We start from the raw sequence: 17,482 nt of genomic DNA, 5'->3' as shown, positions 1-17,482 counted from the left end.
TTCGTACAGAAAACTTGTACATTTGCCACAACTTTCCACTTTTCCACTGATAATGGGAGTGAAGGTGTCAATGTATTTGTTTTGATGAGCAGAATACACACTGTACAGCACCTAATATTTCTGTGGCATTCATGCAACTTCCTGTAAATTTTACTTCTAGAAAAATATAATTTAATTTTGGAATGTTCATGTTGATGATTCAGATACTTTCATGCCACTCCTACACAGCTCAATACACATTACTGTAATTGTGCATCATCATCAGTCACCAGAGCTAAGAGCAGTCCCATCTAAAGCTTTATATCATTGTCTTCCCATTGACATGTCTCCAACACAACATTTAACGCCTCCACCATGACTAGAACACCTATCCATCAGTCTGTACACATCATTCAGGGCATAGGTACCCTTTGTAAAATTAATAAAGTAGAAACTTTGTCATTATTTTTTTCAGTCTGCATATTTTCACAAGTTCTGGCTCAAGTTTTATCAGTACTTCACAATGCAACAAATCAATATAGAATGATGCAATGTAAATTTGACATAATACTGAAAATATGAATATAAAATCAAGTCTTGGATGACTAATAACAGCTGTGTATATTGTAACTCAGAGGAATTTTACATAGGTTACTTAAAGAAATTTGGCATCAAAATATCTGAACACAATGAGATTCCAGTAGTGAGGTAAGGCTGCAGTAATGCTTACACTAAGTCATTCAAAGTATATGCGAGAGGTAAGCTCTTCAAATGGCTAAGCTTATTTTCCAGAGCACAATCAAAAAGCTTTACAATAATTAGTGTTTTGTAAGGTGTGTTCACTTCTCTCACTCCTGCGTGTGGAGGAAGGCAACCTCGGCCACACTACAGAGGGAGTCACAGTGTGCATGGAATGTAGGTACAAAAGAAGCAGCAAGTCCTCACCCAGTCCTTGAGACCTGTGTGTTTCTGTTGCAGTGGCTTGTGTGTAAGACCATCTCATCAATGTTTGGTTTATTCATGTTCATGTTACTAATGAGACACTCCAGACAATTATGATACAACATTTTATAATGCAATGGAAATCTTATTAAAGTGCATTTTGTTAAATAAATAACAATAGTGTTCATTTCAATTCGAAAGCAGTCACTGACGTGCAAACTCACATTTTGTTCAGTAAAATAATGTACATAAAGATGACAACATAAAAAGTATGCACATAGTGACAAAACTAACACAATGACTAAATGTCAGCATTCATTTCCATTATAAAAAAATCTGAATCAAGCATGAAATAATAATAATAATAATAATAATATGTGGCATCTTCATTCACATGTCTTAAGCATAACTGAAAAAAGCATTTTATAATAATTGACAAATTATGCATTTGTACATCATGTACCCTTATACAATCAGACTTAAAATATTGTAAAAAATAAAAAATATCACATTTTTCAAAACTAAAACCTACCTATCACTCTGTACAGCAAGGTCACACACACTTCCTTTCAATGAGCTAAAGGAGTGAAAAAAGGCTTTAATACTATTTATACTTATACACAAGACCAATGCTCACATTATGCACTTTTGATTTACTTCTACTCATATCATGCTGTTTTTGGCTTCCAGAAATAACTGTTGAAACTGCTCCCTTTATTGGCACACCTCAAACATAATACATCTTGAGAACTTCACCTGCACTACAACACACACACACACACACACACACACACACTACTCAATGTGGAGGCCGAGTGCATGAGGGGCCGCTCTCTAAGTCACAAACTTATCATTGACAGAGAAAAGCTGCTCGTATCTCTAAAATATGTAATGATTCATAACCTGCAGGATTAAGGAGGTGGATTGATGCGTGTTTCACTATTTGATCTGCTGCAGTCTCTGATGAGACAGCCAGACGTTATCCTACGGAACGAGCTCAGAGCTCATTATTTCCGATCTTCGGATAGGCCTGAAAGACCAGGCACACACCACACACCGGGACAACAAGGTCACAACTCCTCGATTTACATCCCGTACCTACTCACTGCTAGGTGAACAGGGGCTACACGTGAAAGGAGACACACCCAAATATCTCCACCCGGCCGGGGAATTGAACCCCGGTCCTCTGGCTTGTGAAGCCAGCGCTCTAACTACTGAGCTACCGGGCGTGTGTGTGTGTGTGCTTGAGAGAGAGAGAGAGAGAGAGAGAGAGAGAGAGAGAGAGAGAGAGAGAGAGAGAGAGAGAGAGAGAGAGAGAGAAATGTAATAAGCAGAATCCTTGATAATTTCAAGCAACTAGTATTTTGATCTCCTTTCTTCCCACATTCTTGATACATTCCAAAGATAGCAACTACACTTTCAAAGGATATGCAGCACACTGTCTAGCATTCAGCATTATAAACTTGTCATGAAACCTAGTATAGTACTTGCTTTAAGTTCTACTTTCTTCTCAGACATCAAAATATATCTCATTTTTATGTATCACTACATTTCTAGACACTTTCTTGAGCAGTCTGTCTACATCCATTATGTGTATATTCATGGTTACAGGCAAGGTAACATACCACACCTCCATCCTGTGAGTGTCTTCCCTCAGTCTCCATGCCTCTGGTATGCCAAGAATCTATTGACCATCAGATTTTACTAGAAAACAGTCAGCAAGTCAGAAGACCGAAGATCAAAGGAAACGACACAATCATGGCAAGTAAAGCAAGTTACCTCATTCCGACCATCACTGCATTACATAATGTTTATACTATCCCTTTCTCCATCTTCATATTTAATGATAGATATTTCTCCACATGAAAGTGAAAAGAAAGAGAAAAATCAATTATTAGAACATTTTGAGCAAAGCACAGCAGTTACCCTCCCCTTTAATACCTACATGAGAAAATCTTACAGAATACAAACAAGACCTGTGAATTCAGTGAAAAGAAAAAGTGTTACTACTCTTACATCCATTTTAGTGGTTCAGAAGCTTCTTATAGTTTGCTAAAAGAAATATACTGTGCAGGCATAGAACTGTAGTGACAGGAGAGGCAGAGTGGACCAAGATCCTTCAAGCCTTGACTTCACTGGCACAGTGTTGGATTTGCTTTTCTGTGAGTGTCCTGGCAGACTTTTGATTCCCACTTATGCTTAATTTATCTCATGCTTAAGGTAAAATTTCTTTGCATTTCAATTATATTCCACTGCAGACCATGACAACACAATTAGTGAAATATTGTAAACAAACAAGAGAAGAAAGATGACCTATAAACACATGCCATGAAACTCTTACTGTAGGATGGTTCAATATGCATGCAGCAAGTGCCAACTGATCAGTGAAGCTGATGAATCAACAAGAAGATGCCACATATCTTCATGTGGTACGAGCATAAACAGAGCATAGATCATGACACACATCTCACAACTGTGAAAAATGAAACAATCAGTATATATGAGAGGAAGACTTCTTTTGCTGTGGAAGACACAAACTAGTGCATAGAGGAACAAATGGAAGGAAGGAGTGTGATGCTGAATATATGAGAAAACTGAGTGTGTTGTAACATACAGAAAAGTTTCTCTGTGTACTCTCTTGATATCTCTGTGTGTGCATACAGTATATACCTGGGATAGCTCGCCAGAATCCTCTTTTGGGAGGGTTTGCAAGGAAGAGGGAGAAATATTAAGAATGATGACAATGATTTTGATGATTACAATGATGACAGCAAATATAAAGACTATGGTAATGATAATGATGATAATGATAATAACATATCCATATACCCACATCAAATATTTATTCCTGAGAGCTTCCACAAGAGGAAAGTTTCAGCATTGCCTCTTGGCATGATCAAATTCTCTCCTACACATCACACATCCCAGCATTCTGTCCTCCCACTTCACTGGATGTCCCCCTATTATTATAATGATGATGAGACAATTCAAAGAGAAAAACAGTGATAGTGATGATATATAGAAAAAAAATAGTTGGCAGAATGCTGCATACATCTTAGTTACCAGGCAAATACAGTTGGCACTTACTACAGGTATGCATGCTGATAAACTTCCACCCTACAGAGAGCCACTAGACTGTGCTGCCTGGTGAAGTATCCTTGATGCTTGCAGGTCACTAGACATTATTCAGCACAACTCACAGAAACTCAAGCAAGAATCCTAGAGTCAGAGAATCAATAAACCTCAGAGTGTAGCTCAAGGTAACCCACACTGTCTCCCAAGGTTATGTAGTCATGGTCATGAACTCTGAACATTTCATTAAACAACTGAAATAATGAAGTCCTAAGCAGGAGAAAGTTAGATCAGGATAGATAAATATTGATATCAATAATGATTTAACCATACTAAAACTCAATTCCTTCAATGTTCAACTTTAGAATATCTTTCTTCTCCGATCATTAAGTTCACAGTTTGATACATGGTTCATATTTTGATGTAGTACATTAATTTCTGAGATGATATGGAGAGGACACAGATGTATTCAGACAAACATGAAATACATTTTCATGAGTGACATAAGACTAGTGGAGATCCCTTCAGTCCTTCACTGGCCTGTGTTCTGCTGCCTAACAGGGAAGCAGGAGCTAAATCTGATGCATGTTAAGAAAATAATTATTTGGTGTTGTTGTGAGCAGAATTACCATCAATGAGCATGACTTCAAATTTGAGCTTCCTATTCCAGAGTAGTTTTTTCCTCTTTGTCTTGATTTCACTTCACACTACCTGAAGTTCGTCACAATCCTAATGATAGGAAAACGATGTACAACTGATTTCAGACAATATACCTGCTGTACGTAACATATCATACATGTAGTATTTTCTTTTACTCCTTTAAATCAATTTGTGGTTTTATAATGATGTGTTTTCACATTAAGAAATGGATAAGAAGTTAAAAAAACAACAACTATGCATTTAACTAAATATAAACACAACTAATTGATGACACAGTTGTCGTTATAGTTAACCAATTGTATACCAGTGTATGGTTAATCAGAAATATGCACTTTCCTCTCGATAGCAACATTAAAACAAATTCACAGTAAGACTATACTCATACTCATATTGTTGAATACTGATTTATAGGTAAGCCAAATACATGCAGTTCATACTAAGTGTTGAGCTTCCCGCTAATCTGTAAACATGTGCACAAAGTTGATGGGGACTTTCCCTCTACGTTTGGGGTCACCTTCAATCTCTCCCTCCATCCAGTCACCGTCTTCTGTCTCTGCTTGAAGTACAATGATAATTTCACCTTCTTTAAAGCTTAACTCGTCGTCTAAGTCGGCATCACAGTCGTACAACGCTTTGCACCTACGATGGCGAAGGGAACCCATTCTCTGGAAATAAATGAATAAATAAAAAAATTAATAATGTGAGTGTTCTACTGAAGGTTTGATCTTCAGTGTTTCCATGAGAGCCTTAACTCCTTCAATACTGGGACACATTTTTACCTTGGGATTTGTGTAAGATTAGACCATTTTATTTACATTAAGAAGGGCCTATGAGGTCACAAGATTAATGGTCCCAGTCCTCACTATTCTAACCCCTAACACAAGTTTCTGAAGCTGTATATAATCAACAAATAGTAACCAGAATGAATATGGAAATGCAACATGATACTCAAGGGGTTAAGCTGGATCAGTACAGAAATATTTTACCCTTCTGGGAGGCGGCTGGGGGTCGTCTGATACAAGAGAAGAGAGAGACTCAGTAGAGCGTCCATTAATGAAGGTGTTGGGGGACTCTTGAGGTGAGGATGACGGGGAAGTGTCCGTGTCCAGTGGCCGACCATCACTTGCACTGCCTGTGTGTGTGTTGGCAAGATGATTAGTCATGCATTTCCTGGTGTGTGTTTGTGTCAAGCTTAGACTGTAATGTGTGTGTGTGTGTGTGTGTGTGTGTGTGTGTGTGTGTGTGTGTGTGTGTGTGTGTGTGTGTGTGTGTGTGTGTGTGTGTGTGTGTGTGTGTGTGTGTGTGTGTGTTCAATATAAAGTAAGCAAAATTACCCACTCTTTCAAGTTGCAATTAGGTATACAGAAATATAAATTCTTATGATAGACTTCAATTCATTTCTTCTCATTCATATTCAGATTTAAGATGTAAATAAATAGTTTTCTTTTTATGGTCAATCTTCAAAGAATTCAACTTAAAATAAAAACATCATTAAAGACTAACAACAAAATAGCAGCAGGTGGATACACAACTGAAGCCATGCAAACACAGAGTAAAGCTAAGGTGTAGGCTGGCTATCATCTTGGTGAAAAGTAGAGTAAGATACAGGATTACCTATTATTGTCAAGAAATGAATACAACTTAATGCCAATTATGTGATGCCCTTCCTTTCATATTTGTCAGGTTATCTTTCATCTCAGCACTGAGGATAATTAAGTAACAACAACCAGAACAACTTTCCTCAGCAGAGTGCACAAGGAGACACTGGTAAAGGTGAATGGTACACACCAACACTGTCTCAACTGAGCAAAACATTCAAGGCCAAGTCACTTTTGCCTGGGACTTCTGCGAGCCAAGATCTGTTTTTATTTTGCTGAAAATTGTCAGGTGAAAATGCTGAGGACCAGACTTACAATATTGAGGGGTACAGCCCTGACCCCTGGGGAACCAAACACAGTGATGCCACAGACCTTTCTTCACCTCATGGAATATCATCTTGCATGCTATTTAAAAGGATCCTCATCACTGTACATTGTGCTACATACTACTAACACATTCCAATCACAACTTGTCAAAAATTATCATATTTATGTCTTCCAGCCATCTGAATCTGAACATAAATACCTCATAAACTCCCAGCCTTGTATGGTAAATATATCCATAAATCCATAACTCTTCAAGGGTATTCATGTACAGTAAATACTTTCTGACCACACTGCAACTAGACTTTTGTTACCAAATGAGGCTAACTTTGATCATCAACAGCAATATTCTCAAGGATTCTTGAAGCGAGTATTCTACAAATGATATAGTAAACTAACAACTGAAATAATATCCATATTTTTTTCTAAATATCTCCATGCAGGAGATACAATATTTGAGCTTTTTGTACCACTGCAAAGCATCTTCATCACTTTGCATGTAATTATGCAATTTATGAGAGCAACATATTCACTGCAGGTCACAGCTTGTGGCTTGATAATTGGCATCACGCTGTGCTTACAGAGTAGCATCTGAATGCAATGTAAGGATAAAAGTACGGCCTTTCATAGATGAAATTGAAATGTAAGCATTACGGCTAAGATCTTGAATGCAAAAGCAAATGTGAAGTTCTTTGATTTTTTTCTCTCATATCTAGTTTAGAATGTCAATCATGTCTTGAACACATACTGTAATCTAACATTTCTGAATAAAGTCAGTTCTCCTGCCCTGTACCACCACTCCCTAGCATGGAAGAGGAAGAGCTTTACTTGAATTTGCTGTTTAAAGTTAGAAGTGGGGAAAAAAATAATAAAGTTCGGAGCAGAAAGTTTATCCTCTCCCAGTGCAAAAATATTAACCATTGAGTTTCCAGTATCAGCATCCTCCCTCAGAATAATGAAAGTATATATACATTGGAAACATTCTCAGCGAAATTACTTTTCAAAGTCAATCCAAGAAACAAAATATGATGTAGACAATTTGTGGTTCCTTGCAGCATGCCTCCACATACACTCCACAAGCAGTAGTATAGTGAGCTTGCTCTCTTTCTATATACTAGGCAGAAAATTTAGTGGTGCAAGATTAAAATACTGAACTAAGGGGAGTATGTTATGATTATATGGAGGTTTAGAAGGAGAAAAGATATTAGATTCAGGAAATGGAGAGCAGATGCCTTACTCAAGACTTGGTTAGATTATCTATGTAGGATTACCAAGCTAAGGACCTCAAAGACTACTGAAGCAAAAGGAAGCCAAGAAAAGTCTGAGGAATCCCAATCACCTCACCTGACGTAGCTTCAGAGGGCAAGTTATGTGAGAGAGAGAAGCGTGTTGTCCCAGAAGAAGTAGTGGTGTTGTTGGAAGAAGAGGAAGGTTGAGGGAAGAACACACTATTACTAGAATCAGTTGATGGACTCCTCTTGTGGCCTATCCCTCCAAGGCTACCTCCCCCACCACCATTATTGTTGTTGTGAGTGAGGCCTGGGTGGTAGGTAGGGGGGCCCAACATGGGGTCAGAAGGCGTGCGGGAATGGCTGGAGTAATGTGGGAGGTAGAAAGAGGAGTTGTGGGATACACCAGCTGGGGGTTTAGGTGCTGGTCTCTTCTCTGTCATAGAGCGTGGCACTAGGGGGAATCACAAGATAGTAAAGGACATTTAGTTACTGGTCAAACATTTACGGTAAAATGACATATAATATATACAATAGAACCTTTGCTAGTTTGTAATTCTGAACATAAAACAAAAGAAGATTAAGTTTCCCAGGAATAAGATCTCAATTCATACTTCATGTAGCCTACTAACCATATGTAATTTAGTAATAAGCTTGCAGTAACCAAGCTAATAAGCTCAAAATGAGAAGCTGTATGACTAGTAGCTTCAAAAACAAAAGATTTTTGTTTTGCTTTGAACACATGATGGTTGTCAAAGACCAAATAACAGAGTATCAATTATTACAGGATGCTGTATGTTACTTTTAAAAAAATTGATAAAAGTAATTTTAGAATGTTATAAACCATGCACTGAAATAATCTCAAAATCACCAAGGAAGTTGTCAGGACAGAGTGCTTAGTAAATACCAAATCTCATTCCTCACATTCAGTATTGCATTCTATAAATATGCAAGGCACTATTACTTAAACCTATCACTCATAACTTGGCATTTCAACATCAATGCTGCACAGCTTATTAAACAAATAATAATGGAAATAAATTTTCCATATTTCATTAGAACTCTCACACTGATTTTCAACTGGTAGTTTTGTTCTTAATTCAATATCAATAATATGGGACAAATCACATATTGAATAGGAGTAACTCTTTCACTACATGAATGTAGAAGAATCCAGCTTTGCTGCAAACATATTGCCATGGATTCTGTCAAAATATTACTGTTCATAAGATCAAATGATGACTAAATGTTTAAGCTGAGGATACATATGCTCTTCTACTCATTGGAGATGCAGGAAACAATTCATGTACTCTGAGTCACTGCTCATAACTTAAAATCTAAGGAACTGTGCATGTGTTCACATACAAAGGTTCTATTGCAAGAGCATTCACAAAAGAAATCCAGATAATCTTTGGAAATATACATGTAGTACAGCAATGAGTCAGACACACAGTAATACTTGGTAAATGCTGCAGAGCAAATACCCAATACATCTTCATGCATTTTAAATTATTATGAAATCTAAGACAGAAAAATAGTGAACAATAACCATGTAGCACTCCTCTGTTTACTGGGAAGGGTATATTATCCTGAAGCAGCCCATTCTCATGTGAACGAGTGCATTAACACAGCAGTATACAGTGGTGTTGATGTAAAGCAATACCTTTATCATATCAATTGTGGACTAACTAAATAAAGTCAATCAGTTGATCAGGCTTTTCAGATACATCAGAAATATAAGCAGGATAAAGTTTTTGGCAAACTCTATTGCCACCAGGTTATCAACATTTTCAGTGTTTATTCTATCAAGGAATGTGCCAATTTCAATAAATGTATTCACATCCAACATTTGTTCCAAAGAACTTGCCCTAAGTGGATGAATGGCTGCAACAAAGTTCCATGGAGCAGCTGCTGACTGCCTCAAAAAAGTAACAATTGAGAAACATGTTGGGATGATTGTGACCACAGCAAGTCTAGGTGACAGGGATCCAAGCTGTGGCTATATTAGCAGTATAACTGGCAACACCTAGAGAGTGTCTTTCAGTACTTGCAGTGCATCACAGCAAAACTTAGTCATAGCATTAGTGGTATTAGCTCTGTCAGCTTAGAGAAGGTGGTAACTGTTCATCCACATTACTGAACAGATGATTGGGTTTATGAACTGTTGTATTTCAGAAATGCCCATCTGGCTGTTGTTGAGTGTTTAAATGCGAGACCTTCTCTTCTTATTAACCTGAAAAGAGCTGTGCAGTGGATCAACTTTAAATCTTTCTATGAGATGTTCCTCACATAACCTATTCCCTTTGTTATGTCTTTGATATTCTGCCTTGCATACAAGAACAATACACTACTTCATCTGCTACTAACACTGGACACATACTGTAAATTAAGGTAAAAATAAAGACAGTAATCACACTTAATATATTGATAATATGATGCAAATACTGAGCTGAAACTCACATGTAGGATTGGAAGAGACAGGGGGAGGGGGAGGCTGGGCCCGGTAGCAGCGTGCAGTGCGGTACTCGCTGTGGCTGTGGTCCTCTGAGCTGGTGTGGTGGTCGCTGCCATGCTGACAGATGGGTGATCCGGACCCTGACAGACTGACCAGCCGGCTCCTCACCACCTTCTCTGGTGTAGCCATGCCATTGGGCTGTCAAATGCAAATACATTAATTGATTACAAACAATGCAATGCATGACATAAAGCATTTTAGACACACACACACACACACACACACACATGCACACATACTTCCACACACACCTTGGAACACTGAACAAAACAGGTCAAAGACTTGTACACAAGCTCCACCCTAAAACAACACAACATGAGGAAATACAAGGAAACTGAGCAACAAGAAGATGCCACAGATGAAGAGCACCATCACCCACCTTAATGATTTCTTCGTCATCTGACATGTCAGTACAGTTGTCATCAGAGAGATTCCATTCATACTCCACATTTTCAAACATTGATTTCCTCTGCTGCTGGGCTTGGTTCAGCTGAAAAAGATATATTGCAATTAGAATACATTTAATAATGATGAAACAAAGTAATTATATCCATAAATCTTTCCTCAATAAAGCTTTAAAAGAGCTCTCCTCAAGCACCATAATTACAATTCAAAGTTACATTCATCCTTCTGTCATGCACCATCATCTCCACATCCCTCAAGTCAATGGATTCATACTGCAGTAATTCTAACCAAACAGAGGAGTCCCATACCATGTCTTCCAGCAACCTGCAATTCCGTTCATTGGCAATGTCCAGAGGAGTCTTGCCATTATTATTCTCTATGCTTGGGTTTGCCCCCACCCTGAGCAGCAGCCGCATGCACTCTGGCTTGTTGTGGATGACGCAGTAGTGTAGCGGCGTGTTGCCCTCCAATGTCTGCCGGTCCAGGGAGCGGCTGTTCTGAACCAGGAAGTCCACAAGTGGGAGGGAACTGCCGTTTTCTTGGAAAATTGCCACGTGAAGAGCACATTCCTTCAGCGCTGTCAACGGCAATCCTAAATCCCCACCCTAAAAAAAAACATTTAAATAAATATGTATAGATTTCTAGGTGTCATCTATATACTTCTATCTATAAAAATGGCTGCTAGTGAATAGTAAAATTCTGTATTCCATGTATCTATCTTATTTACTTTTCATAGATCTCCCTCAAAGAGATGATTATGGGAAGGTTAAGCAGGGCAGCAGCCAACCATCTCAGAAATAACACAGCTGAGATAAACATTGAAGTGATTATGACCAAAGAAAGCAAAGAAAGTAATATTATTATATTATATTATATTATAATCAACTAGCACCTCTAAAGTACAAAAATGTTGAGATGAGAGAGAGAGAGAGAGAGAGAGAGAGAGAGAGAGAGAGAGAGAGAGAGAGAGAGAGAGAGAGAGAGAGAGAGAGAGAGAGAGAGAGAGAGAGAGAGAGAGAGAGAGAGAGAGAGAGAGAGAGAGAGACTACAGCTACACCTGACTAGTTCCTTTCACAAAGCTGACATGCCACGATAGAGGGACTTGCCTGGAAATACACTCTAAGCAGACCAGAGAGGTCATTGTTGATGATGACTTCCCGCAGGTGGTCCTGCAGCTCCTCGGGACTGGCATTGCTCGGCTGCACAAATGCTCGACGAACATATTTGGATTGAATAAATTCTCGCCTCTCATCCCTGGAATGCACAGAGTGATGTAACTACCTACAGCAGAAGTGGTAAGTAATGAAAATGAAAGAACACAATGTAACTATGTTAACCAAATTAAGCTTTCTATGTTGACTCATTCATCTTTTCAAGGTCAAAATATTGAGTACAGTAATGTTCAGTATCCCTGGCTGCTTTATGGGGACAAAGACCAAACCAGAAGGTATAACACTAATGTAGACTGACTGCATCACAGCTCAAAATCAGCTATCATAAACACGGGGGAGAATCTTTGGAGAAAATACTGAATCCTAATCAATGCCACAGAAACTTTCTTCTTGCCAATGAAATGTTCCCATTGGACCGAAAAAAACAAAACAATAACAGAGATTTGTGATGAACATGCATTCATGCATGTATTCTATGAAACAATGCAAAGACAAGTGAAATGCTAGACTAAGTGGGCTTCACACTGATAAAAATACAACAACATGACTTCTATGTGGATATTGTTTTGAAGGGTGGAGCATGTACACAAAAAACAACACTAACGATTCTGAGTGGAAGTTTCCTTAAGGAAGAAGTGGCACACATGGCCACCCATGACCCAACCTGAATCACCGAGCCTGGTGCCCATGCCCATCACAACCCTTGTGTGGGATGTCCCATACACAACACCCAGCACAGCCCTGTCTGACATACACCAACACTCACACCACACCCATCACTCATCACACACTAGTCACTACACAATGCTTCCAACAGTCCTGACCAGAATATTTTCCACGATAAAACATCATATATTATAACACTGCTCAACACTGACCACCTGCAAACATTACTCATTGCTCCTCTACTGACACCACTCTCACTCTAGCATTACTCATCACACACCACCAGTCATGCCACCACCACACTCACACTGACATACTGTTTATACTGCCAAAGAAAGATCCATGTCATAGAGTGAAAACCTTTTATTCACTAAAGCAATTTCTGGCTCACTGGACCATATTCTGTAACAATTTTTTGCTACACTTTCACTATTTTCAAGAGACTCTGGTTACACACCTTCAAGGATGTTTATATGGTTCTAGAGACATACTAACAAGATTTCTATATCATTAACTGAGAATCTGTCTAATTTTTCTGACTCATGATGAGAGAGCAAAGTATTTCAGAATATGGACCAGCATACCCTCACACAGACAATGGCTGCAGTGTCTTGTACTGCTCAGTGTGCAAAGCAAAACTGTAGCAGTCAAGGATGTAGCAACAGTGTACGTACTGTCTTCTTTCAGCCTTGCTCTGCAAAACTTCTTACTTTTCTCCCTGTTCTGTTTTGCATTACTAATTTAAGAGGTAACCAATTTCTCTTACTGTGAAATGTGTGTTACACTTTTCATGATGTGATGGTAAATTTCAAAGTTTTTTTCATTCGGATGAAATACCATTACTCAATAATTTTTTTTCTAGATTAACAGAAAAATTAACATTGTTTTTGGTTAGCAGGAAAAAAATGCAATAAGACCAGATTAAGAGATCACTAACAAAACTCAGGCCAAGTCATTAAAATAGCAGGTACTGTACTGTCATGGCTACAACTGCAACATCTACATACAAAGCTGTAACAGTTTAAGGAGGAGAAAAAAGAAAAAAAAAAAATAAATAAATAAATAAAATAAAATAAAATAAAATAATAAAAAAAAAAAAAAAAATGAATAAGTAAACACCAAGACATTGATGAACAAAAGCTATCTAGGACAGTGAACCACAAGATTCTAGCCACTACCACTGGTCCATGCCACACCTGCACTGCCTTGCTGCCTCAGCATGACAACTGCCACACTAATGCAACAGGTGAACTGGCATCAGAAGCAGATTTATACACAACTGACAGGTAGATTATTAGGTATTGCTTTTATGAATCACTACTGTACTGAATACTTTGTCTTATACTAGAAACTCAAATGAGATAGTGACTTTTATTACAAAAATAATACAATTTCAGAAAATCAAAGCAGTACTGCAAGAAGCGACTCATATGTATATGGCGATGCACGAATTCAGTTGCAAGAGAATTTGTGACTGATTTACTCTTAGCAGTTTATTTTCCTCATTCACTTTTGTTTAATCTGTCAATCATTTAACCTGAGTCTGCTTTCTGATTCCTGCTGCTGCCTAAAGACCTGGCTGGAAGTGAGAGCCATACTCACCACCTTCTTAGCCAATCTTCTCGTGAGTCACTGAGTAGAAAAAGCTTCATATAGTCAGAGAAAATAAGCAATCACCTATTCAATGTTTTATTTCCTTTTTATCTTTCCTTCACAGAGATCAATGATAGTGAATAGCAGCCAGCTTCTGTTTATATACAAATCAACAATAACAACAAAAACAAGAAAAAATAGCACCAGTATGTGGGACACCAGTTACTCTGCACCAATCAGTCTTCATATTGCAAAGAAAAAATAGTGAATGAAAAAAGGGAGAAAACTTACTTATTCCTAAAAATTGAGCTGTTCCAATAGGATGCTGCCACATACTCAAGCCAATACAAATGATAGAAATCCAATGAATCCAAATATGATTCATATTTTCATTTCAGTTCACAGAAGGAAATCAACAAGATACAAAAGATCTACAAGTAGATAATATAAAAGCAATAGGAAGTTGACAGTAGTATTCCTAATATTTCTTGAAGCATACTTTATACACAGAGATTATAAAGTTGACTGGTGAACTGAGGTGCTATACTTACATTGTACTGGTGGGCTCTGGTTTTCTGGGTGCCGTTGCTTCTGTCACCTCATTGAAGGACTTGTTGGTCATGTGGCGGGCAAGCAGCAGCTGAGCCGTCCCAACCTGCCACACACACACACACACACACACACACACACACACACACACACACACACACACACACACACACACACAAAGATCATTATGCTTTACAAAAACATAAAAAGCTGAATGGAGCAGGTAAAGACTTTTCATTTTAATATAAGAGGGGCACTCATCTACGGCAATAAAATGCAAAAAAAAAGAGAAAAAAGTTAACTAGTGCTGGTCCTTTAAGAAAGATAAAAAAAAAAAAAAATAATAAAAATTGGAGTATAAAAGACAGATGACTTCAAAATAAGATAAGAAATTAACAAGATATCACAGCTGTTATCAACATGACCAGTGAATCTTACCTTGTCAAGGGTGAGACTTTGTATTCTGGAAATGTGGACACCAAGATCTCGGTGAATCCCGGAGCATTCTATGCACACCATGACGCCGTAATTTGTGGAAAGCCATGTCACGTCTGCAAGGAAATGACGTCTTATCCAAAGGAAATGCAAACACTAAAGGTTATCATTATATCAACAAGTACTTAAAAACATGTGTCTCCCCTTTAAGTCAACAACCATATCTAATTTTAGCCATTCAATATCTCTGGTGAAATCAACAATCACTGTCAAATTTCTTTTACTCATTGATTTCTCGTTAAGTCAATCATCATTATTTCATTTCAGGCATTCAAAATTTTTGATGAAATCAACAATAATAAATTTTCAGATACATCATAACTTTGAGAGGTGACAGTGAAGCAAGAGGCACTGGTGACACGCACCATTGGTTCCTCCACAGTCGCAGCAGAGTGTGTTGCTAGGTAACCCTCGGACGTAAGATATGATTCTCTGTTGTAGTTCTCTGAATCCCGAGTCAGGCGGAGAGGGGCCAGGAGCGTCATCGCAGAGCGCTTTCTGGAGAGCACCTCAAATGGGAAGAGGAGTTGTAGATAACAATGTCGTCTAAATACATTATCCATTTTGTCTTGCTACTGCAGAAATATGGAGATGAGGTTTATTCACACCATCAAGATGCGACACATAGACTGTACTGGTCACGCTATTAGCAGATGACTGGAGCGTAGGAGCATAATAGGTGAAAAATCAATACATAATAGCCATGAATTCTATAAGATCAACAAAGGAAAGGGAAGAGAGAGAGAGAGAGAGAGAGAGAGAGAGAGAGAGAGAGAGAGAGAGAGAGAGAGAGAGAGAGAGAGAGAGAGAGAGAGAGAGAGAGAGAGAGAGAGAGAGAGAGAGAGAGAGAGAGAGAGATACAAAAATTCTTACAAAAAGTGACAGCTACAGTATTACTGACATGCAAATCCAGTGTAACTATTCTGGCTGTCAGTGTGGCACTTTTCAGAATGAGATTGTAAGGTTGCAGAAGACAATTTCATTAAGATTGACAGGATGCCACAGCTGTCAAGGGAGAGATTTTACTGCCAATACTGCCACTCCATTATAAAGACTGACACAGATGTTCGTGTACAAAGCTCTTGCCTAATAACAAAAAAGGCAATGAATTATTATCTTTAAAGGCAATGACATAGAGCAACAAAAGAATGGAAAAAAAGGCTCACTGACAAAAGTAAAAGGCCCATAAGTCTAAAATAAAGTACTCAACTTACCTTCTTTACTATTGAGAAGAACGGACACCCAAGCATCTGCCTCTACCTCGTCTTCAGCCATTAGGTGATAGGTTCTGTTATCTGTTAAGAGAAAGCAAGTTTTCTGTTGTTATCTATTGAAAGGATGCAAGTTTTCTGTTATCTGTTGAGAGAAAGCAAGTTTTCTGTTCTGTATCTGTTTAAAGAATGCATGTTTTTGATAGCATTACATGAGATCATCCAGACAATAGAGGGAATACACTTTCATGTCTCTGCCTTTCCTCAGTCTTATAAAAGGTGATTGGAAAAACAGACATAAAAGTGGAGTACAAGCAGCTCCCTATCCTAGCTACACATTCCACCAGTAGAGCCAAGACACACAAGGAGGCACTAGCTACATCTCTGACATCCTGGTAGTTTTGCTAGTACCAACACACTGCTTAGCCTGAAGTGACTCTTTATAAGAGGAACATTTAAGACATTTATCTATTTTTGGCTAACTTTCAAACCTGCAAGGGGACTGGCAACTAAGAGAGTCTTTTTTTTTTTTTATGTTACCCTTCACCATTTTCCCTTCTTAAATAAAAAAAAAAGAGCATACTTACATGACACCAAGTCAAAGTATCTGCCGTCGTCCCCAACACGCTTCACTTGGCAGGTGAGCAGTGGCACCGTGACGGGAGGTTTGGTTTCGTCTGAATGCCGGATGAACAGAACACTGTCGCGTATATCACACCTCCTCCTCTGCCAAACCTTTCGCATTTTTCCTGGAGAATACAATCAATAGTAGTGATGCTAATATTAACTCACACCATACACAAATATTCTCTGGTGCCTTAATCTCTAGGGAGGGAGAGGACCAATCTTGACTGACCACACTGTGAGAGGGTTAGTTGTATACAGCTGGTCTTTGTATATTAAGGTCCATCATAAGAATTACTTGTATCATGATACTCATTCTATTTGTACCTTCAGATTTCTTGGATAAATAGCCGCTTTTTGTGGTGCCGTGAATCTTGTTGCCCTGAGCTCTGTGTAAGTGATACACTGGTGGTGCCACTCCAGCCTGCAATGGGACACAATATTGTAC

At 38.4% G+C, this 17,482-nt stretch overlaps 1 protein-coding gene across 6 annotated transcripts in view; it reads right to left on the bottom strand.

Moving 5' to 3' along the window:
• Nucleotides 1-3,747: 3,747 nt before the first annotated feature.
• Nucleotides 3,748-17,482, bottom strand: part of LOC123517687 (arfGAP with SH3 domain, ANK repeat and PH domain-containing protein-like) — a 170,573-nt gene continuing 156,838 nt past the window's right edge. Inside the window, exons 8-21 of one of the 6 annotated variants that reach the window (XM_045278028.1) lie at nt 17,362-17,458; nt 16,998-17,159; nt 16,414-16,494; nt 15,565-15,708; nt 15,143-15,255; nt 14,707-14,810; nt 14,165-14,194; nt 11,831-11,978; nt 11,033-11,329; nt 10,699-10,809; nt 10,265-10,457; nt 8,025-8,258; nt 5,640-5,785; nt 3,748-5,318 (exon numbers count right to left, since the gene is read on the bottom strand). In XM_045278028.1, coding sequence (XP_045133963.1) covers nt 5,109-5,318; nt 5,640-5,785; nt 8,025-8,258; nt 10,265-10,457; nt 10,699-10,809; nt 11,033-11,329; nt 11,831-11,978; nt 14,165-14,194; nt 14,707-14,810; nt 15,143-15,255; nt 15,565-15,708; nt 16,414-16,494; nt 16,998-17,159; nt 17,362-17,458 — 2,070 coding nt within the window. In that variant the 3' untranslated portion in view covers nt 3,748-5,108. Of the gene's footprint in view, nt 5,319-5,639; nt 5,786-7,919; nt 8,259-10,264; nt 10,458-10,698; nt 10,810-11,032; nt 11,330-11,830; nt 11,979-14,164; nt 14,195-14,706; nt 14,811-15,142; nt 15,256-15,564; nt 15,709-16,413; nt 16,495-16,997; nt 17,160-17,361; nt 17,459-17,482 lie in introns of all 6 variants that reach the window. The other 5 variants (XM_045278026.1, XM_045278029.1, XM_045278031.1 and 2 more) reach the window with 5 other exon arrangements.

This window comes from Portunus trituberculatus, chromosome 42 (genome assembly GCF_017591435.1).
Source record: "Portunus trituberculatus isolate SZX2019 chromosome 42, ASM1759143v1, whole genome shotgun sequence".
Lineage (NCBI taxonomy): Eukaryota > Metazoa > Arthropoda > Malacostraca > Decapoda > Portunidae > Portunus > Portunus trituberculatus.
The sequence above is the reverse complement of the archived record's forward strand: the minus strand, read 5'-3'. Positions and strand labels throughout refer to the sequence as shown.